Below are 25,241 nucleotides of genomic sequence, written 5' to 3'. Positions count from 1 at the left end.
GGAGGGGCAGGAGGGTAGGAGGGACAGGAGGGCCCTGAGGTCCACTGTCCAGCCAGAGATCCCATTTCAAAAACTAAGGTGGGAACTGAATGAAGAACACACTGACACTGACTTCTGGGTACCATTTGCACACGTACGCGCATGCAGACTGACACACACACACACACACACACACACAGAGTCAGTAGGGTGGTAGGCCTGGGCAGTGATGTGTTGCCCTGGTCAAGGATAGCTGCATCTTACAGAACCCCACATGGAGACCTAGGAAGGACTCGGACTCACCAATTTTTTGTCCATTTTTGCTTTGATATCCCTGGCAAGAGTGAAAAATGCCTATGGAAAGAACAGGCCGTCAGCGCCCTCTAGTGGTAGGCTAGAGGGAAGGGAGGTCTCCCAGCCAGCATTTCCTCCTGTCCCCAGTCAGGCCATCTGTCACCCTCTGTAGAGCACCTTGGAACAAAGGCCCTCCCCGAGACCAACAATCCTGTGAATGTGAGCAGGCATTACACTCAGTTGGCCCTTGATGACACGGAGGCTCATAGACCATGTGATTTGCCCAAAGGTATTGATTGAGTGGTTAACTGGTTCAGAAGGGTCTGGAAGGAGTATCTACCTATGGCAGTGTTCTGTCCATGACAATTCCCTTTTTTAATTGTAATTTTAGAGAGTCTAGGCTAGCCTTAGACGCCTGTAGTTGAGCATGACCCCAAATCTCCTGTTTCTTCTGCCTTCACATCCAAAGTTCTGGGGCAATAGGTACAAATTCCAATCTGCAGACGCCTGCTGCCCCATGGAGGGGACAATCTGAGGCAGGTTGGATTTTGCATCTCTATGCAGTGTTGGCGACCTGGAAAGTGGGGCCAGGGGAGAGTGCATGGAGGAGTTGCCCATGGGTGGTAGCAGGTGGGCTGGCCTGGACAGGGGAAGAAGAATCTGATGGCATGAGTGTAGCAAAGGCTGGGGAGGGCAGGCCTAAGGGGCTTATGGGAAGAGTAGGGGTGAAGAGAATCGAACAGGACAAGGGCCTTCCTTGGCCACTGTCCTCTGGGTACCTTGTGGGGTGATGTGGGCGATTTAGTTCCCCTGCCACCGACAGTCTTGATGTGTAGCCCAGGCTGGCCTCAGCAATCCTGCCTAAGCCTCCTGAGAGCTGAGATTACAGGTAGCTATGCAGGTCTGTTTTTGAGTGTCACTAGGGCTGTGTGAGAAAAGCTGAGGGCCAAGTGCCAGGTTGGCACTGCCTGGGGGCAGCATAAAGATCAGGGCACAGCACTGGGACCTGGATCCTCACTGAGGACATGAATTAGTAGTGTGGCTGAGATGAACACAGCTGGGTCTAGGTACTGAGTATGAGGTACTGGAATCGGAGCTTCAATTTCCCTCATTTGCTAAGCTAGTGAGAATGTGTCTTGAGTGCCCAACAGAGGGCGCCCTGAGCCAGAGGCCAATCCCTCAGGATACTCCAGGCTGAATCTCCCAAAGGAAGGCCCCCCCAGCCCTGGAGCACTGATCCCACAAGCCCGTGACTCCCTGCAGGATCTGACTGGACTCACATTCTCCACATTGATGTTGGCCTTCGCACTGGTCTCCATGAACTTGATCCCATAGTCGAGTGCCAGCTGTAATGGAGGCGACACATGAACACAGTGTGGACTCCCATTGTGTCCTAAGGAATGGAAACTGGGGTGGGTTGCTACCATATTCAAGCTAAGGGTGTTACATCTTCACTGTGTGATGGTATTGCACACCACGTCGGGAGGGAGCAGAGGAGGGGAATGTGGCATAGCCTAAGCCAGCTCTGTTCCCTGCTGTGATGCCAGCTGTGCCTGACCTTGCTTGGTTCTCTGGTGACAAGATAGGAGCTCACTGCCAAGCTCTCACTGCTAGCCATGAGCAGCTTCTGTCCTGCCTGGGGTTATCGCCTCACAGGGATCTCTCCATTTCAGGCAAGTCAGGATGTCAAAAAGACTAGGAAGGAGCACCCCAAGCAGTAAATGATCAGGAGGGCCCTCCTGGGGGCAGCACCCACCTTCTCTCCCCGTTCCTTGGACACCTGTCTCTTGTCGTTCACATCACACTTATTCCCCAGTATCATCTTCTCCACATCTGCAGAGGCATGCTGAGGAGAACAGGGCAGATCAGGGTCAAAGTGGAAGGCAGGGTGTGGACTGCTTGGTGGCTGGCAGCTCATGTCCCTAGTTGTTGAACACTTCTTGACTGTGCAAACTGCTTGCATGGATCCTGGTCACCAGGCTCCAGAGGTGTGACTCCCAGAGCAGATACTCAGAGACCTTACCCATGCCCTCTACAGCTATTCTGTTAGCTTGTGAGCAATCGCATGCACACACCATGGCACATCTGGGTTCCATGATCTGGGTTCTAGGAATTGAATTGAGGCTATCAGGCTTGCTGGCAAGTGCCTTAAACCACCGAACAACTTGCCAGCTTAAGTCCTAATGCCTGCTTGGACCTTTCAACTCTAGGCTTCCTGCTAAGTTCTTGCTGAGCTCTCAGGCTTGGCTCAGCTCTGCCTTCTCTCCTAGAGGCGGCTCGCTCAGCAGTCCCTCCAGCAGCTCCTCTGTAAAGGGACCATGCTTCCCAAAGCAGAGAACATCAGAGAGCAGCCCTGCTGTGGGGGAAATTCATTCTTTGCTCCCCACCACACCTCCTGTCTGCCAGAGGATCACTCAGGGTATCCCCAAAGCCAAAATCAGGACTCTTCTTTTGACCAAGGTGACTTCTACAGCCAGGGCAAAGGCCTGGCGTCTCTGCCTGGCCTGGGTGCCCACCAGTCTTGGGTCCAGAGTGACAAGTGCTCCTTTGCAGCTGTGTAGACAGGTCAAGTTCTCAACACCTTAGACTCAATGCTCCACCTGCTTAGTCATCAGGGCTATAGGTGGAGTGGCCAGGGAGGGAGTGGGTGTGGCTAGTACCTGGACAGAGGACAAAGTTGGCTTTGAGAAGGGAGGCTGGGCTGGCTGCTTCCTTGTCCCTTCACAATTCAGGGTCTCATTCTATGACTACCTGTTGACCCAAATGTGGACTTGGACAGGCTCATACCCTGTTGCACAGCAGCTCAAAATGTTTGAGCCAGCTGCTCATGTGACCCCAAACAGAAATGATTGCAAGAGCTGCCAAATAGCACTGTGTGGCTCCTGGGCCAATGATGATTTCAGGTGGACAGCAGGGGTCTTGGCCCCATTCCTCTCTCTCCACCTGTCCCCCTCGTTCCTGGCTCGGAGGCACAGTCCAGGAGAGGAAGCAAAAGGGTACCCTCACCTCTTCAATGTTCCGAATCCAATTCCGGATGTTGTCGAAGGACTTCTCATTGGTAATGTCGTAGACCAGCATGATACCCTGGTTGGGGAGAGAGAGGGACATGGGCTTTGAGGGTCTACAGGGCAGGCAGTGTACCCATCAGGACTGGGTATGGCCACTGTTGGAGAGGACCACTATCTCGACCAGCCAGTCGGCTGTCATCTTCTCTATCTCCATGGTGACCTTTCTGACCCCCAAACTAGACCTTGCCACACTCTGTAATGAGCCTTGCTGGCTCCCTATGCCAGCAGAAATGTGGGCCTGGACCCCTAAAGGTCTCCAGACTCAACCAGTGCCCCTTCAGGCTACCTAGCATCATATCTACTATGTGCTGGGCTTACAACAGGCAGGAACCCGAGGCTAGGCTGTGTACTCAGGCCCTGCCCTTGGAAGGGGTGGGACCCCACCATGTCTGACCCCATGTGCTTTCTAGTCACTCAGAGCTGAGATCTGCTTTCTGAAGAGACCAGGATAATTGGTCTCTTCAGATCCCTAGTGAATGTGAGGGGACACCTAACAGAGTCCACAGATCCAAAAGACCCAGAAGGCGGCCTCAGCCCAGCCTAACTCTACTGACTCACTGCTGCTATAGAGGAGAAACTGAGGCATAGGGAGACAGATCTCTCTGATTAAGATGGAAATCCATGAGACCCGAGTGCTGGCTCATGCTTGAAATAACACTTAGAGGCTGAGGCAAGAGGACTCTCGAAAGCTGAGATCAGCCTAGGCTATATGTAAGCACCCCCCCCCTCACAGACAGGCAGACAGACAGACACACAGACACACAACACTTAGAAGCTGAGGCAAGAGGACTCTTGCAATTTGAGATCAGCCTAGGCTATATGTAGACACCCCCCTCTCTCACAGACAGACAGACAGACACACACACACGAAAAGCCCCAGAGGACAGAGGACACTGAATCAGAGAGCAATCACCCGACGGTCCGTTACAGCCCTGGATTTCCTTATGTGGCTTCAGCAGTATGTGTGTTTGTATGTGCGTATAGGTCAGAAGACAATTTGCAGGAATCTTGGCCTGGGTTTCCTATGTGGCACCTTCAATGGCTCAGTTGGTGGCACCATCAGGAGGCCCACATAGGATCAAGCACTGTGTAGCTGGCTTGAGTCTAGGCCCTGCTTGCCCCTCTCCCTCAGGTATCCACTACTGGGGATAGTCTTGTGTAGAATGCAGCAGTCCATCTCCCATCTCTAAGGCTGCCCACATTTGCTGTGGAAGAAGAATGACCAGCAGGGGTATAGGTCAATGACAGGCCCATGTCAGGGCCTGGATTCCATTCCCAGCCCTGAAACCAGAACCAAATAAAAATAAAAGTGCCATGGGCTGTCTGTGTGAGCTGTCACTAGCCTGCACAAGTTCTAACTAATAATTCACTAACTAATTTTAGCACTCAGGAGGCTGATGCTACAAGTCTGAGGTAGAGATGGTGCCAAGAGAGAAATCAGCCTGGGTATGGCTGCTTGCCTTTGATAGCAATACCCAGGAGAAGGGAGGGTGAGGGCAGGTTTCTGAGTTCAAAACCAAGCTGGTCTACATAGTGAGTTCCAGGCCAGCTAGGGCTACATAGTGACACCCTATCTCAAAACAACAACTAAACAAAAAATTGGGCTGGGTATGCAGCTCAGTTGGCAGAGCATTTGCCTAGAATACATAAAGCCCTAGGCTCCATCACTGGTTCCTTGTAAACCAGGCATGGTTACATGTATGTAAGGTGGCACAGACCTGTCACCCTAGCACACAGGAGGCTGAGGCAGAAGGAGCAGAAGTTCCAGGCCAGCCAAAGCTACACATTGAGAACATGTTTCATGAAGGAGACTCCCACCATCTTGGTGCTGAATCCATGTGTGTGAACTCAGACAGGATGGACTGCCAAGTCTAGGGGTCCTGTCCACGCCTGTACTCAGCAGGGCACGGGCATGATCCAAGGAGATATCAGGCTAAGACCGAGGGTGCTATCAGTCATGGGGGTGGGGGCTCAGGGAGTCTAGAGAGGTCCAAATAGCGCTCTCCAGAAGACAGAGGTCCCCCGACCCCAGAGCCCTTGGAGGGCAAAACAGGATTGATTTTAACAAAGGTGCTAAGGTTGCAGACCACAGGATTGAGTTTCCAATGTTGGCTGCCCTTCCTGGGACACTCTAAATACTTAATCCAATGTCACTATTCATGCCTGTTGCTCCCAGGCTCCTCAAGTGTCCCCATGAGTTCTCAGGCATCAGGCCTACACAAGGACTGAGACTCACCCTGTGCTCACAGTGTGGCCAGCGTGCTGGGAAGGACTGGGAGCCGATGGCCCTGAATGGCAGGCTGAGCTACAGAAGGCACGGGTGATGTAATGGGACTCTGGAGCAGGTATCCATTTGTTTTCCCAGGAACATGGGGACATTTCTGAGAGGAGGTAGGCTGGGAGGTGGCCCAGAGTTCTGGGCAGGACCAAAGTGGCTCCTCTTGCCTCCTTTGTTCCTTCACGCCCTGTTTTGCATAGTCTCACACAAGCAGCATCTGGTCAAGGTGGGACCCTGGCCTTTCCTGTCTCCCCCCATCTCCACAGGGAAAATATGTGGGGGGTGAGTTTACTAGTACAGGCCCAGGTGGGAGGCGGAACAATGATAATCCTAAGTAAGTCCAGCCTTCGAGTTGTCCTAGTAAATTCCAGAGCACTGATGGCCTCCCTGGAGGCTCGCTGAGGCTTGTCTTCACCTGAAGGATGGGGTTCCTGGTGCTCCTCTCATCCCTACACTGGGTCTGAGGTCTGGAGATTGTGATGTATGTGGAGATAATGTTTCAGGGAGCCGGTCAGGGCATACTGACCTCTTTAGAGCCATTTTGGGTCCTGATTGCCTAAAGAGTTGGGACACACAGGCTCTGCAAGACACAAAGGTTGGCCAGGTATGGTGGCACATACCTGTGATACCCTAGCCTGGGGAGGCTAAGGCAGGAAAATCGTGAGTTCCCAGCCAGCCTGGACTACAAAGTGAGTTCTGGGCTAGCCTGGTCTTACAGGCAAGCTCTAAGCCAATGAGAAGCACTCAAGGAACAATGTTGGAGGGTGACCTGACCCCTGGTTTCCACACTCTTGTACACACATCAACATTTTAAAAACATATAAAACAAGCTGGGTGCACTTGGGAAGTTAAGGCAGAACGATTTTGAGTCCCAGGCTAGCTTTGTGAGTTCTAGGCCAGCCTGGGCTCTATTGTGGGACTGTTTTAACAAGATGAAACAATAACAACACAAGCCATTCACTCAGGCCTTAGTACTGCTGCTTGTTTCCACCTCAACAATAAAAAGTCGGTACCATGGCACCCCTGTAGTAGGCTGTCGTGATTGTCCGAAACCGCTCCTGGCCGGCCGTGTCCCTAGAAGCAAAGATGAAGGGTATTAGTGACACCGTTGGCTTGCTGGTTTTCTCCCTTGATTCCCTCCTGCTCAGGAAGGAGTCGCCTCTGTTCCTGTGATTACACAAATGGGATGTGGAACGATAGACAGACCACAGCCCTTCTGAGTCCCCTGGACCGTGTCCCCTCTACCCTTCCATGTACTGCTCCAAGGTATTGTCCTGGGGTCCCTGCAGCTGATGCTGAGGGTAAGCTGTCATCTTGACTGTCAGAGAGAGCAGAGTGAACTCAGGGGCTGTTGCCCCAAGTGCATTCTATCACGACCTGCATGAGGGAGGCTGTGTCCAGGGAGGGGGCATCTGAGTTAGTGCCACCTGGGTATATGGGGTGTGTGGCTTACAAACAGGTGTTTTACTGAGCTACATACCCACCTGTCATCCTGGCCCTGGAAAGGCCTAGGCAGGAAGACTGTGAGTTCCAGGCCAGCCTGGGATACACAGAAAGACACTGTCACAGAGTAAGAAAGGGACAGGGTGTACCTGGTGGTAGTGTTTGCCCAGTATACACAAGGACACAGGCCCATCCCTAGGCCTGGAGGAAAGTGACTTACCTTTTGCCCCTGAGCCCCTGGCTCTTCCTGAAGGCCCTGGGTGCCTGGGTTCCACAGGAAGGCCCAGTGCTGACTCCGAGCTCTACACCTGGCCCGGACTGTTTTCTGTTATTTCTATTGTTCGTGAGTGCCAGAGCACATGCCGGAGCGCGTGCCGGAGCACATGCCGGAAAACTTGCAGGAGTTGGCTTTCTCCTTCTAGGTCTAGGTCTTGGGGATTGAACTCAGGGTCATCAGGCTTTGCAGAAAGCACCTATACTTGCTAAGCCATCTTGCCAGCCCCCTTAACTTTGAATTTTATTTTACTGTGGCACAGGGGATGGAACTCAAGTGTTCTATGTATGCTAGGGCAGGTGCTCTGTTACTGAGCCCTGTTCCTAGCTCCAAATCTCTCACTTTAATGTTCATTGTAATTCTGAGATGACTTGCTGGTGGGCACTTGCAGAGGACATGCATGGTGAAGAATGCTAACCGCAGCCCAGGCCAGCCTTCCAGTGACTCTTCTCTTGGCTAAGAATGCTGAGCAGCGAGGTGGGAAGGGAGGAGCTGGGGCAGGTGGCTTGGCTTGCTGGGACTGTCACTTTGGACTTGGGCACAAAGGCTGCAGCATGGCCACTGTGTTGGAAGTGGAGGATTTCTATGGGTTGTAACCTACCATGTGGCCAGGACTGATGACCAAGCCCTGAGGACAGACAAGAATTCTCCCTCATCCAGGTTCAAGGTCTGAAGTCAGAGCAGGAGGTGATGACTAGCTAGAGATAAGGGGACCCAGGAGGCTCCCCTAGAGATACTGGCAAGCCAGGTGATGGCTCATGCTGAGACTAAGAGAACTGGGCATGCCACGGGGGAGGGGCACCTAGGCTCTTTGCTCCCTCCAGTGTTTGATCACACTCTTCTGTTTGGTTCTGACACAGGTTTTCACTATGAGGCCACACTGGTCTAGAACTTGCTGTGACCCTCCTATCTCTGCCTCATGAGAGTTAGAATGACAAATATATACCACTGCTCTTTAATATGACTTGGGTCTGTTTGCTCAAGGCTGGCTGAATGCAGTCTCCCAGGGTGCTGGATCACTTCCCAGTCCACATCAGTGATGGGGTCCTAGACGCTAGTTTCCTTATTGACCCTGGCTGCCGAGGCTACCCCCAGGGCTGGGGACTGTGAGTACTTCTGCCTTACTGTGAGTACTGTGGGTCTGGCCTTAGCTTTAAGGTTGTTTGTGGGTTTCAGGTCCACACACCAGGAAGTGGGGCCCCAGTTCTCCTCAGGGGAGAAAACAGGAAGTGGTGTGAGGCCTTGAAAATTTGGGGTGAGGCCCTGGGCTCAGAAGGAAACCCCCAGCTGGGTGTGGTGGTGCACATTCGTCATCCCAGAACCTGGGAAGCTGAGTCTAAGGACTGAAGTCCCAGGTTACCTTGGGTTACCAAGCATGGTGAGACACTGTCACAACAAAAGAGAAATAGGAAATTCACAGCCCACGAGTCTTATGTTACCCACCCCTGCCTGCTCTCCAAGCTCCTTGGGAAGGCCATGGTTTATACCTGTTGGGTACTGGGCCTCTGGGATCCATTCCCATATATGAAAGCTTCCAGAATTTCCTCTTTCTCTGCTGTCTTTGTTACCTCCTGGCATGGAGGACTCTCTCCAGGTTCAACATAATTCTCATGCACCCTGGGACACTGAGCTCACTGGATAGGGTAGCTCTTCTCTCACAGGTTATATCCCTAACACAAATGTTAGGCTCCAGTGGCCAGCAGAGGATGGCTACCTGGACTGGATATGAAACTGTGGAATCTTCTGAGGAAAAGGACTATGTTTTCAGGTACTAAGGAATTTTGCTCAATGGTAGAGTCCTTGCCTAGCATCCATGGGGCTCTGGGTTCACACCATCATTGCAAAAACCAGGTATTGTCATCTGTCATCCCAGCACTCAGGAACAGGCAGGAGGGTCAGGAATTTGAGGTCATCTTTGGAGCAGGATGTAGTGGCACACTTCTTTAATCCCAGTACTCAAGTGGCAGAGGCAAGCAGATCTCATTGAGTTTGAGGCCTGCTTGATCTACATATACACTAAGTTCCAGGCCAAGACTGCATAGACAGACTATGTCTTAAAAGAAAAAACAAAACAAAACTAAACTAAACTGAAAAGCAAAAGGACAGTGTGTGTAGTAGAGGGGCTCCAACAGCTCTGCTCCCAGTGTAGAGCCTAGCATAGGGGCCATGATGCAGGGGCCATACAAGGCAATACACTCACCATATCTGCAGTTTAATCCTCTTGCCATCAAGTTCTATAGTCCTAATTTTAAAGTCAATTCCTGAAAGAAAAGGAAGAATAAAAGGTGTTATCAAAGCCAGGCCACTTCCTAGGGTGCCAGCCTGGGCTAACAGGGCTGTGGCTTCTGGAGCAGCAGCTGTATGCTGGGTCCTTGGGATCTCAGGGTCTTCTTCACAAAACTGGAAGCTTCTGGAAGTATCTTTCCCTGCTAGAAGCACAGTCTCAGGCTGTGGGGACAGCAATAGCTGAAGGGGAGCTGGGAGTGGGAGATGGGCAAGGCCCCTGGGTTGGCCACCTTTCTGCTGCTCCTGGCCCAGCCTCACAGTGGACATCCTAAAGCCTTCTACAGCCTGGGGCCTGCCACCCCACAGTGCATTGTGTTGCCAATGGGCCATATCCTCTCTCCCCAGTCACTCAATATATACACATTATATATATATATACACACACACACACACACATATTTATTTATTTATTTATTTATTTATTTATTTATTTATTTATTTATTTTAAGACAGGGTCTCTCTGTGTAGCTCTGGCTGTCCTGGAACTCACTCTGTAGACCAGGCTGGCCTCGAACTCAGAAATCCGCCTGCTTCTTCCTCCCAAGTGCTGGGATTAAAGGCATGCACCACCAATGCCTGCCCAGTTACTTATATTTTTGAGAACAGAATTTCATGTATGCAAAGGTAACCATGAACTCCTCCTGATCCTCCTGCCTCTATCTTCTGGGTGTTGGTGTGCCTGTCATGATTCATCAATTGCCTTCTCCCAGCAGCTCTGGTTGGAACTCCAGGCCTTGCTGTCATGGTATGCAAGTGCTTTACCTCTGAGCTACATCTTAAGCCCAAGGCTTATAGAGGAGACCGAGAAGGAACAGTGGATGCCAAAGAGCTTCCAAGTCACCCTCAGGAGAGGGGACTACAGAGGGAAAGGTGGCACCATCAGGAAAGGGTCTTAGGTGACTCTGGAGCAGGGATCTGACATGTAGCTAGCAAACCATCTATATAGAAGAAAACCTGTAGGTGCCAGGTGTGCTGACACCCATGTGTAATCCCAGCACTTAGGAAGTGGAGGCAGAAAGGTCAGCAGGTCAGGGTAAGCTACACAGTGAATGTGAGGCCAACCTATGTAATATCAGGTTTCAAAATCAACAAAATCCAAAACCAACCCTAACTGTAAGTATCCCCTAAGTTGGCCTTAGCTCCAGGGCTTCCAGTGGGCTACTAAGAGTCAGAAAGACCAGCTAATGGACCATCTATCTATGGTGGGATATGGCTCAGTCATGGAACTGAATAAACACACCCATTTGATCCATCGTAGAGAGGCTCAAAAGCACAGTGCTGAGTGAGAGAAGCCACGCAGGAAAGGCCATATATTGAGTGACTAGGCTGACATGAAGTGTCCAGAGCAGGCAAATCCAGGGACAAGGACTGAGCCTGAGGTTGCCAGGCTGGGGCATGGGGAAGATAAAGGGCTGATGGGCATGAGGACGCTGGTGTTTCTTTTTGGCACAAGGAAACGTTCTGAAATGTATTATGGTGATGGATGTGCAACTGAAAGCACATCAAAAGGCACTGAGCTGTGTGCTTTAAATAGGTGGATCAATGAGATGTCAGATATGGTAAAGTTCTATTTATTTTTTTTAAATTAAGGGCTGGCAAGATAAAGGGTCCTGCTGCCAAGCCTAATGGCTAGGTTTGATTTCTGGGGTCAACATACCAGTGGCCCACAAAGGCTCATGTATTTAAATGCTTGGTTGCCGAGAAGTGAATGTATTTGAAAAGATAGGGAGGATTAGGAGGTGTGGCATTGTTGGAGGGGGTACGTTATTGGGGGTGGGCTTTGAGGTTTCAAAAGCCCATGCTAGGCCCAGTCTCTCTCCCTTGGGTTGTGGATCAGGGTGGAGCTCTCAGCTTCTGCCTTAGCACTGTGCATGCTACCATGCTCCCTGCCAGGATGACAGACTAAACCTCTAAAACTGTAAGTAAGCCCCAGTTAAATACTCTCTCTTATAAGAGTTGCCTTGGTCATGGTGCCTTTTCACATCAACAGACCAGTGACGAAGTGGCCCTCTGTGCAGCATGTTGGTCCCCTGGCAGTTGCCTACATATGCCAAGTATCCTAGGCGTTTTCATGCCTGCTCTTCTCTCTTCTGCAATGGTCTTTACTTCTAGTCATCTGGTGCCCCTCTCCTGCTCAAGTTGTTGTTCAAAATGGCTTTGTGGAGCCTTTACCACTCCAACACTAGACACATCACACACACGCATCCCATGATGTACAAGAGATGGCTCAGGACCCTACCCCTACACCCAAACCTGCCGATGCTCAAATCCCTCTTATACTAGGATAGGCTATTTACATAGGAATTCTGAATATATTCCACTGTTTGTTTGTTTTGTTTTTTGAGACAGGGTTTCTCTGTGTAGCCCTGGCTGTCCTGGAACTCACTCTGTAGACCAGACTGGCCTTGAACTCAGAAATCCAACTGCCTCTGCCTCCCAAGTGCTGGGATGAAAGGCATGCGCCACCACCGCCTAGCCATAGATTTTTTTTTTAAATATACATTTTTGGAAGGTGGGGGTGCACTTCAGGAGGCAGCTCTCTTTCCCTACCATGTGGGTCCCAAGAACTGCACTCAGGTTGTCAGCCTTGCCTGAAAGTGTCTACCTGCTGAGCCATTTCATTGGCCTGCATTATTTTTAGACAGGATTTCACTGTTTCATGAACTTTCCTGGAGATATGAACAGGTGTCTATTTAAATTCTAACAGAACAAAGGAATAAATCCATCTAAGCTCTGATGAGTGAACCATGTTGACTTAGTCACAGGAGCAATGGGAGAAGGGGATCACTGAATGACAGACCTCCACTGGCACCCGGATAGTCCACTCTTAGCCTGACACACTATGTACAGTAGAACTTGAGCTTGGGAACAGAACTGCAGCGTGCTGGGAGGGACGTACAGGAGGGAGCAGCAGACAGGGTAGGCACAGGGCTGCTGAGCCTCTCCATCCCACCTTCAGTGAGGGTCAACAGTGGCGTTATCACAGCTGCTCTAGGGAAGATGGTAGTCAGGTGGGAATCTGAGACCAGACAGGGAAACAGAGAGAGAAGGGAGGGAGGAGTAGCTCTGACACTCAGGATGGCACTACAGCAGATTCTGCAGCCCAGGCTGCTCTGGACACTCACAGTGTTTCTCCTGCCTCAGCCACCCTAGTGCTGAGATTACAAGCATGACTATGCCTGGGTCCTCTGTAGATTTTCAGTCATGTCTAGAGAAGACACAAACTATCCACTGGCCAGGCCAGCAAATGGCGATGGGTAAAAGTGCTTGCCAATAAGCCCGATGACTTAAGTTCATTTTTAAGTTCCACATAGTAAAAATAGAAAGCCAACTCCCACAAGTTGTCTACACACACACACACACACACACACAATTAAATTAATAAATATTATTCAAAAACTTTTAAAAATCTGGGAGTGGGGCTATGGTTTAGGTGGCAGAGGGCTTATCTAGCCTGAAGATAGGCTTAGCACCACTATAAACTAAGGTGGCAGTACACATCTGACATCCCAGCACTTGGAGGTGGCAGCAGGATGTTAGGAGTTCAAGGGCAACCTTGGCTACAAATAAGTTACTTGGGAGGCAGGAGGAAAAATTAAGCCTAGGAGTTCTGGGCCAGCCTGGCAACATCCAGTCAGTCAGTCACACACACACACACACACACAGGACTGGTAAGATGGCTCAATAGGTAAAGATACTTGCCACAAAGCCTGAGTCTGATCCAGGACCCACATCATGGAGTGAACTGACCTCTGCCAAATTGTCCTCTGACCTCCACACAGGCATTATGGCAGGAGCACCCAACACAAAAATGTGATTAACACTAAAAATAAATCAGGTTGTGACTAGTAGACTGCTCACACAGCAAAATCCTGGAATCAACCCCTACACCCAATAAACTGGGTGTTCTGGCGTACCTGAGCAATCTAGAGGAAATCAGGAGTTCAAGGTCATCCTCAGCTACCTGGGAACTTCAAGGCCAGCCTGGGCTACATGAGGTCCCATCTCAAACAACAGAGAGATGGTTAGATAACACAACTACAGTGTCTGCAGGAACAATGAGTGGATCTGAGCCTTTCTTCAGAACTGACTGGAGTGTGTTGCAGGGCCAGGTTCACATCACAAATAATTCACAGGGCACAGCTTCCAGAAACCCACCACCACTCAACCCTCCTCCATTAATGGACACAGTGAAGGCTGCTGGGCCAGTGTGGATGGATGTACCTTCCTGCATAACTCTAGGACTAGCTGGCTGGGGCAAACTCTTCCAGAGACATTCCCCAGCGTGTCACACAGACAGAAGTCCAGGATCAGCGTGTAACCGGCCGTAGTCATGAATCTGGCTTTGGTCTGGAGCCCTTCTGGTTTTTATTAATGCACGAATTGAGAGAGGAACTGTAAACTTTATGAGGCTCCAGAATTATAAGGTTATGACATCAAGGTCAAGGAGAATAACTTTTCTAGAAGAGAGAGGTCTGTGGGAATGGGATACTGATTCCGGGAGGGAGGAATCCTAGGTTCAAAGGCCATCTCTACTTTACTGGGTGATCTTGACAGTCACACCCACCTCACTATAAAGGATGAGGCCAGGCTCCTGAGGACCCTGATGGACTAAGTGGGTTTTCTGAGCATGAATTTTAAACTGGGCTGGAGAGATGACTTAGCGGTTAAGAGCATTGACTGCTTTTCCAGAGGTCCTGAGTTCAATTCCTAGCAACCACATGGTGGCTCACAACCATCTATAATAAGATCTGATGACCTCTTCTGGTGTGTCTGAAGATAGCCACAGTATACTCACATGTATAAAATAAAATTAAAAAAATCTTAAAAAAAAAGTCTTAAACCAGCCAGATGGAGGTCAATGGTCAGAAGTGTAGCTGACCTGTGCTGAGGCCCTTGGCTCCATCCCCAGTATTTCCACAAAGAAAAACTGAACAAACATATATGAGATGCAAAATAAGCAATACAGGTCAGCAAGATGGCTCAGTGGATAAAGGTGGTTGCCACTAAGTCTGATGACTTGAATTCAATTCCTGGGTCCTACATGATAGAAGAAGAAAATTGACTCCCATAAGTTGTCTTTTGATATTGGAATTCGGGAGCCAGAGGCAGGTGACTTCCATGAGTTCCAGGACAGCCTGGTTATACAGCTAGCCTGTCTCTAACAAACAAACAAACCAAACAAGGGTTAGGGACATGGCTCAATCCCTAATGTGCTTGCCACAAAAGCATGAGGGACCTGGGCATGGTGGCATAAACTTACAATACCAGCACTGGTGAGAAAGAGAAAGAAGGGTCCTGGGGCTTGCTGGCCAGCCAGCCTCAAACTTGGGGAGCACCAGGTTCAGTGAGAGACCAAGCAAAGATAGCTTGGTGGGTGAAGGTACTCACCCATAAACCTGACAACATGAGCCCAATCCCCAGGATCCACATGGTGGAAGGAAAAGAACAGACTTTTCAAAGTTGTCCTCTGACCCACACATGTCGTACACTCCCAATAAATTAAAGAAAAGTGAGGTGAAGATTGAAGAACAACCCTGATTGTTCCTACATGCACACAGGAACATGCTCACACACATGCATGCATGCCAAAGCAAACCAAAAAACACTCCTGAACTAATGTCACCATGTTGGTGTTGACTTAGGAAGTGTCTGAGGACGGGAAACTGAGGTCTCTTGTTGAGAACAAACCAGAGCCTGTGGGTAGCTACTGTCACTTCCTGCTTGGTCCTCACCTGAGGGTAACTCCAAAGCTGAGTGTTTGGGTGGGGGCTGGGGGGGGAAGCTTTAGATGCACCTGTGCTCAGGGGTGCCCAAACCCCCTGCTTCCTCCAAACTGACCCCTTCACTGGCTGTATAGATCTCAACCACCCAGGGCAGCAGCCGAGACAGAGAGTGCCACATCTACTCTGAATAAAGTTGGACCAGCGAGGGTTAGAGCTTGCTCCACCTAGAACTCAAGTATGATGATTCCCTGTCCAGTTCCCTATACTTGACACCTGACACGTGACGCTTCAGAGCACTGACTGGGAAGGAGATATAAGACGGCATTAGCACATGATGGTCAGGCCAGGGAGACAACGACTTTGTTGGCATTACACAGAAATCATCCCCCAAGTTTTCCTTTTCTTTCTAAGGCAGAGTCTCATGTAGCCCAGGCTGGCTTTGAACACTCTATGTAGCCAAGGATGACCTTGAACTCCTGAACTTCCTGCCTCGCCCTCCTTAGTGCTGTCATTGCAGGTGTTCACTACCACATCTGGTTTCAGGGTGTTGGAGATGGAACCCAGGGTTCCAACAATGGAACTACATCCCGACTAGGGATAAACCAGGCCTAGAGACCATTCTCTTGTTTCAGGGCCATACAGCATCCAGGCCACTCTGTTTGACAGGATTTACTTCCAGGTAACACTCAAAGTGAGCCATGACTATTCATGGTAAGAGGCATGCTCAGCACCGTTTTTGACGTCAGGACTGGGGCCATCAAAAGCCAATTTCTGTTCAACTGTGCCGAGGCCGTGAGGCAACCCTAGGGGAACGCTGTTCAGAAAGTGACAGGTGGCGTTCTTGGCCCAGGGATAGGGAAGTCAGTCAAGGCTGCACGTAGCCATGGCTCTTCTTAGTTTCTCACTGGAACTTTTTATCTTGTATTCCCACCGGGATGACAGATACTGTCACCATTCCTCAGAGAGAAGGCAGAACTTTGGGTTGGAGTCCTGACTTAGATGTGGATCAGTGGTGCTGGTCCTTTGAAGCTCTCAAACAGCCGGACCTTGAATTTTGGAGTCAGACACACCTGGGTTCAAATCTCATCCCTACCACCTGTAGACTGTGACCTTCCGTGCGTGCTGCACCCTCCCTCAGTTTCAAATTCCTCCCCAGGGACACAGCACCCAACACGAGTACACTACAGATTTGATACTGCACAAGCCAAGCGGGCCACACAGGAAACTATGCACGAGGTCAGGTGTCACTTCCATGCCTCAGTTTCCACTTTTGTAAGACGGGGGGTCTCCCCGGAGGAACAGTCTAGAGGTCTGCTGTAAAGGCACAGAGAGTTGACAGGCGCCAGGACCCCAGCCCAGGGCAGGCTCTTCCTCAGACTGCAGCCTGCACGTCCCTGTCTGCATCTTGGTCTCCAGCGTCCCGCCAGGGCCCGGGCTCCCTGTCGGGAGGTGGAGGCCGCTGTGGTTCTCTGTCCAGCCCCGTGACCCTCCCGGATCCTCGGCCCGAGTGGATTCCGAGTCGATCCCTCAGTTCAGCCCCACAGGGGCGCGCCCAGCCCGGGTCCCCGGCCGCCCAAGGCCCCGCTACCTATGGTAGAGATGAATGTGGAGTTGAAGGCGTCCTCGGAGAAGCGGAACAGGACACAGGTCTTCCCTACCCCCGAGTCCCCGATCAGCAGCAGCTTGAACAGGTAATCGTAGGTCTTCGCCATATTACACTCTCTCCCCGACGGGAAGTACGGCCGGCGCCTCGCCACTGGTCGCTGGGCCCGTCTATCATCTCAGATCCCGCCCCCTATTGGCCCCCTGCCCGCCGCGCAGCACCCAGGCCGACGCCCGCCACCAGGAGCCCCGCCTGTCGCTGGCAGCCCAGGGGAAAAGAGGCGAAGGCGGCGCAGAGCCGGAAGCAGCCGGCCGCATAGCCCATTGGTTGACGCTTGGTATAGGGAGACTTCTTATTGGCTAGTGGTAGAGAGTCGGAGGGGGAGGGCGTCAAATGACCAGTGGTGGGTGTGACCACATCTTGACCCCGCCTTCTCTTGGTCCTGGCCCTACCCCCGAAGGGAGGGACCCCAGCAATTCCGCGCGCTGGTTGATGAGCGAGTGGAAGGGGCGGGCTCGGTGAGCAGGCGCATGCGTACTGGGAAGACGGTTGGCTCTGGCAGAGAGCGCACGCGCGCAGGGAGCGCCTCCGGTTTCCCGCCTTGGCAGCCGGCGCAGCCGCAGTCGCAGCCGGCGCTGACGCCAAGCGCAGGAGGAACCCGTGGGGAAGATCTTCGACGGTGCAAAAGCGGTGCTCGGCCTTGGCGCCCACCATTGGACCTACTGAGGTGCTGTGTGGCGAACCGGTCGCGAGCGAGGCGCCGAGGCAAAGGAAAGTAGAGGCCTCGGGGCAAGTCGGCCATTGCCGTGGGCGATCCTAGGGCCTCGGCGCGGGCAGGGCTGTGATAGACGAAGTCTGTTCCAGGTAATGGCACCTTTTTTTCTGTGCCTGCGGGTGCTCCAAACACTTAAAAATAAGGCAAGATCCTTCACCCCACACCGGCCCGCTTTGGTAGGTAATCTTTTTCTCGTTTTATGGTAAGTACACTGAAGACATAGGTGAAGTGACTTTCCTAGGTTTCAGAGTAGCACTTTTTTCTCCTTCCGTTTTTTATATTTGTTGGGATGGAACCCCGCAGTAACGGGAGAACAGTGACAAAATGAAGCCACATTAAGATAAACATCGGAGGGGTGGAGAGATGATGGCTCTGCAGGTAAGACTGCTCTTCCAGATGCCCTGAGTTCCATGCCCAATAACCACATGGTGGCTCATAGCCCTCTGCAGTGGGATCCGATGCCCCCTTCTGGTGTGCCTGTAGACAACTACAGTGTACTCATAAATAAATCTTTAAAAAAAAAAAAATCTGAGTTGCTGACAACATGGCTCAGCCAGTAAAGTAAGTCATTTGTTGCTAAATCTGAGGATTGTATTCAATTCTCGGGCATACTTATTGGAAAGAGATCCAACTCCTGCAAGGTGTCCTTTGGAACCTCCACCCCACCCCTAAGATAAAAATTTGTGGGAAGCAGCTTCAAGATTAACACTAGGGAGCTGGAGAGATGGCTCAGGGTTTAGGGCACTGTTTGCTCTTCCTGAGGTCCTGGGTTTGATTCCCAGCAACCACATGGTGGCTCACAACCATCTGTACTGGGATCTAGTGCCCTCTTCTATCATGCACGCATACATGCAAATACAGCACTCAAATACATTAAAAAATAATAATAAAAATAAGAAAGAATAACACTAGAAGTGGCCCTGTGGATAAAGATGCTTGCTGCCAAACCTGGCAATGAAAGTTTGATCCTTGAGTTAGATCCCTGTGAAGACAAATGGTGGAAGAGAACCAACTTCCACAAATTGTTGTTTTTGTTTTGTTTTTTTACCCCCACAGGCAAGCACATCTTAATACATGTAATTAAAATATTACATGTGTATAGTATATATGAAAGCTGAGGAGGTAGCTCAGGGGTGAAGTACTGCCAGACCAACTCAGGTCAAGCCTGTCTTCAGATATGTCTCTCCATTCTCCATTCTCATAGCTGATTGTGCATGCAGGCATCAACCTAACACCAAGTTCCCTAGAGGAAATAACTAAATGGGTCCCTCCCCACTTTCCCTACATTATGCCAGCTGCGAATCAGCCCAACTGCAAATTCTTACAGCCACATGGTATGGAACCACTGCCTTTTAGTAAAACCTGTAAGAAAGGCCACCCTGCTCTGTCACATGGACCTGAACTCTGAGTTCTTGACATGCTGTTGTCTACCTGCCTCTGGCACAGAACTCCTGACCTGCTGCTGCTTGTCTGTCTGTGGTATTAATAATTCTTTTAATCTTTCTCAATATCCCCATGGAAGCCCAAATTAAAAACCTTTCACTTGTAAATGAAGAAAACATCTAATAAAAAAAAAATAGAAAAAAAAAAAAAGCAACCCTTTCACTATGTAAGATGACAGTACACAGCTCGATAGGATGACACAAAAAGCTAATTGCCAGAGGACTGGAAGCTCTTTTCTACCTGGACTATCTGTAACACATATTATGTACCAAAAAAAAAAAAAAAAAAAAAAAGGCTACCATGCACAAATATGGGAGCAGCTGGTCATGAGTCCATGTAGTCCAGTGCCTTTGAGGGGATGCCTGTTCTCTGCTCACAAGCCTACACTCATTCTCAGGAGCACTGTCACTCTTTTTAAGATTTATTTATTTTATGTATGAGTATATGTGAGTACACTGTTTTCATGCACACCAGAAGCGGGCATCAGATCCTACTACACATGGTTATAAGTCACCATGTGTTTGCTGGGACTTGAACTCAGGACCTCTGGAAGATGAGCCAGTTCTCTTAATCGTTGAGCCATCTCTCCAGCCCAAACACTCTTTTGTAATAAACTCTATTTTTAACTACCTTACTGCACGTCCCTGGCATATAAGAGCCTGGAAACCTCAGCAGGTGCCCCTGGGGTGCAGATTGGTACCATAAGGACAAAGAGGTCTTGTGCATGCCAAGTGCTTTGCTGCTGAGCCTCAGACCATCACCGAGAACTGGCTAGGATTTGTGTGTTACAGCTCTGCTTTGGCTGGGAAATAATTTTCCAGCTCTGAAGGGAAAGGTATCCTGGCAGTTGGGAGCCAAGGAATACCGCAAAATCACTCTGCACAATAAACCTCACACAAGAGATATATTGGAGGGAAAAACACAGCAGGGTGGCTGCCTCTGCTCTGGAGAGAAGCAGCAAAGGACTGAGCAGAAGATAGGTTTATATCGCTTTGTGGGGCAGAGCTTTGCAGGGTGGAACTTTCTAGGGTGGGGATTGGTGGGTTTTTCAAGTCCAGATCTTGGGGGTTTTACACCGTTGAGGGCATGGGGGTTGAACCCAGCCGTTAAGGCAGTTCCTTGGGTGAAACCTGGTGGTTGGAGGTCCTTAGGGAGGGACCTAAGATTTCACCTGTGGTTTCCTATTTCTCAGTGGTAGTTTTAGGTAGTAACTTTTAGGATGCACTGGAGTATTAGAAAGGCAGAGATTCACCCAAGGACATGCAGGAAGCTGGACTGTGCCTTTCCTCCTTTCAGTTTTATTTAGCTTATTGTATTAATCTCCTGTGCTTGGGAACTTCCCGTCAGAGCTGATAGCCACTTCCTAGGCATCAGCATCTGTGGCAGTTGCTACTCTTGACTGCCTCTGAAAATTCTTTTTTTTTTTTTTTTTGGTACTCCCTTCATGTGAGTTGCCTCTCTCTTGAATCATCTCCACCACTTCAGACATCTGTAGATTCTTGTTTGTAGGTCAATATTGATGATCTGCCAGAATTTTTTTTTTTGGTTTTTCGAGACAGGATTTCTCTGGGTAGCCCCTGGCTGTCCACTTTTGTAGACCAGGCTGGCCTCGAACTCAGAAATCCGTCTGCCTCTGCCTCCCAAGTGCTGGGATTAAAGGCGTGTGTCACCACTGCCCAGCATTCTGCCAGATTCTTTCCATCTGATTGTCATTTTCTGAATGATTTTTCCTGTGGTTTCTAACTTCTTCCTGGTGATAATTCTAAATTTTTATCCAGGGGTAAGCGAGATGGCTCTGTGGATTAAAGGTGCTTGCCACCAAATATAATTGTAATACCCAAAATTAACCTGTAAACATCTCCTGCTCCAGGAATCAGGTAACTTCCTATGGAATACTAGGGGTTGTAGTTCTTGGAAAAGAACACCTCATTGGAAAGTATGGTGGTCTATATAGTTTTGTCCTTATAAGCCCCAGTAACACATGGCTGGAGCCATTCTCAGCTGGGAGATTCCTAAGGGTGGTCCTGACCAAAGTCCATCTTTTGGTCAGTATTTAATAAAGCTTGCTTCAAATTTGATGCAAAATGGTGGAATTGGTTTTCTCTGGTGATTAACAGTGACAACTTGAAATAGTTTCTTAAGCTTTATGTGGTGGGGGTCTAGTGTGGAAGGGAGGGGAGGGTACAGTGCCAGTAATCCTGCTGAGGTTAAGCTTTGATGCTGAGGATCAAGGTCATCAGGCTGAAACTGGACCCAGAGAAGATAAAGTGGAAGATTCATGAGTATGCTGTCTCCTCCATTCAGAACTTCCTCATCTATGTGGCTATGCTGATCTAACCCTTACCCTCACCCTAACCATCGGTCAGTATTTTTAGTAAATACACTGAAGGAAAAAAAAACCTGTTGGGCAGTGGTGGCGTATGCCTTTAATCCCAGCACTTGGGAGGCAGAGGCAGGCAGATTTCTGAGTTTGAGGCTAGCCTGGTCTACAGAGTGAGTTCCAGGACAGCCAGGGCTACTCAGAGAAACCCTGTCTCGAAAAACCAAAAAACAAACAAAGAAAAAACAAAACAAAACAAAACCCAAAAACCTAAGTGGTAGAAGAAGAGGCTCAATTTTTATTTATTATATGTAAGTACACACTGTTGCTGTCTTCAGACACACCAGAAGAGGACGTCAGATCTCATTAGGGATGGTTGTGAGCCACCATGTGGTTGCTGGGATTTGAACTCAGGACCTTCAGAAGAGCAGTCAGTGCTCTTACACGCTGAGCCATCTCACCAGCCCGAGGCTCAATATCTAGAAGCTGTTTTCTGACCTTTAAAAACACGCTAATGGCATGCACCATTTACCCAGACCCATACACACAAAGTAAATGAGCAAATAGTGTTTAAAAAAATTGCTTTGTGGTCATTATCCAGACTAGCTTGTTCTAAGTTATAAGTGAAGCTGAAATAATTTTTAGCACTTTTTATAATCCCTCTCATATCCTGATTTTGTCTATTATCTGTCTTTCTGTGTATTGCTGGGCATTTGTGTGTATATATGTATGTATATGTCTGCATTTGTGTGTGTAGGCTAGAGGTTGACTTTACCAGGTGTCTTCCTCAGTAGTGTCCATCTTATGGTTTGAGACAGAATCTCTCACTGAATCTGAAGCTTGCCAATTAGGCTAAACTGGGTGGCCAGAGAGCTATAGACAGCCTCCTGTCTGCATCTCCCCAGTGCTGGGTTTATAGATGTAGACCACCATTAGAGTCCACTCTGGAGTGCTCATTCTTAATGGTTACCTTATCTTCTGAGGGACTCCTCAAGACTGGGACAAGTCAGCAAACACTGGACTCTTCTTGATATTTCAGCCTTCTTAGAGTCTGTCAAAGCTTGCCAAACCTGACTATATTCTAAGTCCTCACCAGGGATACTGGGGAAAGTTTTCAATTAGCAATAGTCACATCTGAGATTAGCCTCATTGGCTCCAGTTCTCCCATTGCAGTGTTAAATAAACCTGACACTTTAAGTGCTGAGGCACAAAGGTAACCAAAACTATCATGAGTTTAGTTAGAATCCAACCTAGTTGGATAGGAGACAAGACCTACATGAAGCTTTGATGTGGTAGCATCAGTATGAGTGGTTAGTATGGAACTTAGAAGATTATACAATTTGAAGACATTGTCTTTACCATCTAAGCTCAGTGTCCACTTGGAATAGGGAAGCTCTTAATTATATTTGGTTTAAAATGTTTTGGACTTTACATTAATGTTTTGAAAGCTTTTGTTTCTCTTTTGAGATAGGGTCTTTTAATGTATATGAGTAAATTGCAGCTGTCTTCAGACACACTAGAAGAGAGCATTGGATCCTATTACAGATGGTTGTGAGCCACCTTGTGGTTGCTGGGAATTGAACTCAGGACTTAACCGCTGAGCCATCTCTCCAGCCTGAGACAGGGTCTTAAAGGAAAGACTTATCTCTGGCTGGCCTGGAACATAGGTCTGCCCCCATCTCTACCTCCTGGGTGCTGGGACTAAAGATATGTACCACCCCACTTGATTCTCTTTTGGAGTCAAGTTCTCCAGCCTAGCTAGCTTGCAACACTACACCCAACAAAAACTACTCATTTTCTTCAATCCCTTACCAGGATAGGGTCTGTCAGGATTTTTCCAAATCCTCTTGAAGGTAAGATTCTGAAGCAAAACACTAAAGTAACTGTGGTAGTGAAACTATAGTGACAGACAGGCTCTTGCTCCATGTTCCTACCACATAGCCATATAGGAAGAATCACTTCTTTGTAACAACTGCCATCCCAGATGGTCTCATGGGTGAAGAGGTGCATGCATGCCACGGGGAATGTATGGAGCCCAGAGGACAACTTTTATTTCTAATGTGTCTACCTGCTTATCTGTATGTGTATTATAAGCACAAGTACCCTTTTGAGGCCAGAAGCAGTTGTTAGATTCTCTGAAACTGGAATTACAGGTGGTTGCAAGTTGCTCAGTATTGGTGCTGGGAACCAAACGCAGGTCTGCGCGGGAGCAGCAAGTGGTTTTCACTGCTGAGCCGTCTCTCCAGCCCTCAAAGGACATCTTCTGGAAGTTGGTTCTCACCATACACCAACGCAGGAATCCAGTTCTGGTGGTCAGCCTTGCACAGAAAGCACTTGACCCCGAGCCACCCTGCCAGGCTGTCCTGGTTCAGTGATACTCACTTTGCCTTCCTGCCTGCCTCTAAAACCAACCAGCCATAGTATTTTTTGGAAATAGATGTTTAATCAGTTTCCTAATACTGCTGTTTACTTCCATTTCTGATAAAGTTAAGTTTGTTTTTATAACGTGGATCCAGCCTCCCTTTCACTCTATTTTATGCTTGGCTTGTCAGGAAAAGCCTGATCCCAATTAGGCCTTAGATTTCTCCTAACCATGACAGCATTAAACCTTTCCTACCATCTCACTGGTTCTCAACCTTCTTAATGCTGTGACCCTTTAATACAGTTCCCCATGTTGTGACCCCCAACCATAAAATTATTTTCATTGCTACTGCATAGCTAATTTTGCTGTTATGAATTATAATGTAAATATCTGATATACAACCCCTGTGGAAGGGTTGTTTAACCCCAAAGGGGTCACCACCCACTGAGAACCACTGCACCATCTATTAAAATCCTTCCCATTTGGCTCAGTCTAGTTTAGGAAGGATTAGGAATCACAAAGGGCCAGACATTCATAGTAACAGGCCATGTTCCCCCAACCTGAAGCATGGAAATTACCATCTTTGTATCATGAAGTCACAATGTAAGGCAAAAAGAAGCTACTTGCTGAGCTCTTGGCACAGTCACCCTTACATTCTGCTAACATTTGTTGAACCAGAGTTGTTCAATCAGTAGCTACGTATTGATAGAGGGGGTGCTTGAGGCCCCCATCCTTCAGAACTAGTTTGATGGTAGATTCAGAAAAAGTGGAGTAGTCACTGCCTTCTATTGTGTACCTGCCAATTGAATCCTGCCAGGCTCTGGTGAATGTTCCAAACTGAGATACTGGTATGGATGGAGGTAGGATACATAGGAATGGGAAAGAGATAAGAATGTGTATGTAGAATAACCAGAATGCATTATATATACACCTACAAAACTGTCAACTAAAAGAATAAATCCATACACATTATTTATGCAAAAATTTATTTGACCAAAATGTAGAAAAAGTGACACTATTACATATGATACAATTGCAAGAAACTAAAGAACAGAGTAGATTTTATCAATTGCACAGTTTGCTCAAAGTTCATCTCCCTGGTAGTGTGATGCTTAATAAATAGGAGTGAGGGGCAGGGGTTCAGATAAGCTAGAAGCAGGGTGACTTTCAGTCAGGACTGTAAACTTGAGTTGGCCCCGTACTGCTGGGGAATATGGAATGTTTCAGTGTGAGATGGTAACTGAGAAAGGAAAACTACAAAGCCAAAATGTGCAGCCTACAGAGCACTCCACATCCAGTTCAATCAGGAGGTCTTGGTCTTTTATTAGTGTCATTCCCTAAGGAATTCAAGTCTTGGCAAAGTCAAGCTTCCATTTGTTGTTCCCTGAAC

The 25,241-nt window shown here is 48.9% G+C and overlaps 1 protein-coding gene across 1 annotated transcript in view; it reads right to left on the bottom strand.

The window, feature by feature from the left end:
* The window catches only part of Rab8a (RAB8A, member RAS oncogene family), a 21,197-nt gene extending 3,785 nt beyond the window's left edge, over positions 1-17,412 (bottom strand). Inside the window, exons 1-7 of the mRNA XM_031340275.1 lie at positions 16,937-17,412; positions 9,537-9,597; positions 6,633-6,693; positions 3,280-3,357; positions 2,030-2,119; positions 1,554-1,619; positions 283-333 (exon numbers count right to left, since the gene is read on the bottom strand). Coding sequence (XP_031196135.1) covers positions 283-333; positions 1,554-1,619; positions 2,030-2,119; positions 3,280-3,357; positions 6,633-6,693; positions 9,537-9,597; positions 16,937-17,060 — 531 coding nt within the window. The 5' untranslated portion in view covers positions 17,061-17,412. The remainder of the gene's footprint in view (positions 1-282; positions 334-1,553; positions 1,620-2,029; positions 2,120-3,279; positions 3,358-6,632; positions 6,694-9,536; positions 9,598-16,936) is intronic.
* Positions 17,413-25,241: the final 7,829 nt, after the last annotated feature.

Source organism: Mastomys coucha, unplaced genomic scaffold (genome assembly GCF_008632895.1).
Source record: "Mastomys coucha isolate ucsf_1 unplaced genomic scaffold, UCSF_Mcou_1 pScaffold22, whole genome shotgun sequence".
Taxonomy (NCBI): domain Eukaryota; kingdom Metazoa; phylum Chordata; class Mammalia; order Rodentia; family Muridae; genus Mastomys; species Mastomys coucha.
This window is presented reverse-complemented; position numbering and strand designations above follow the sequence as displayed.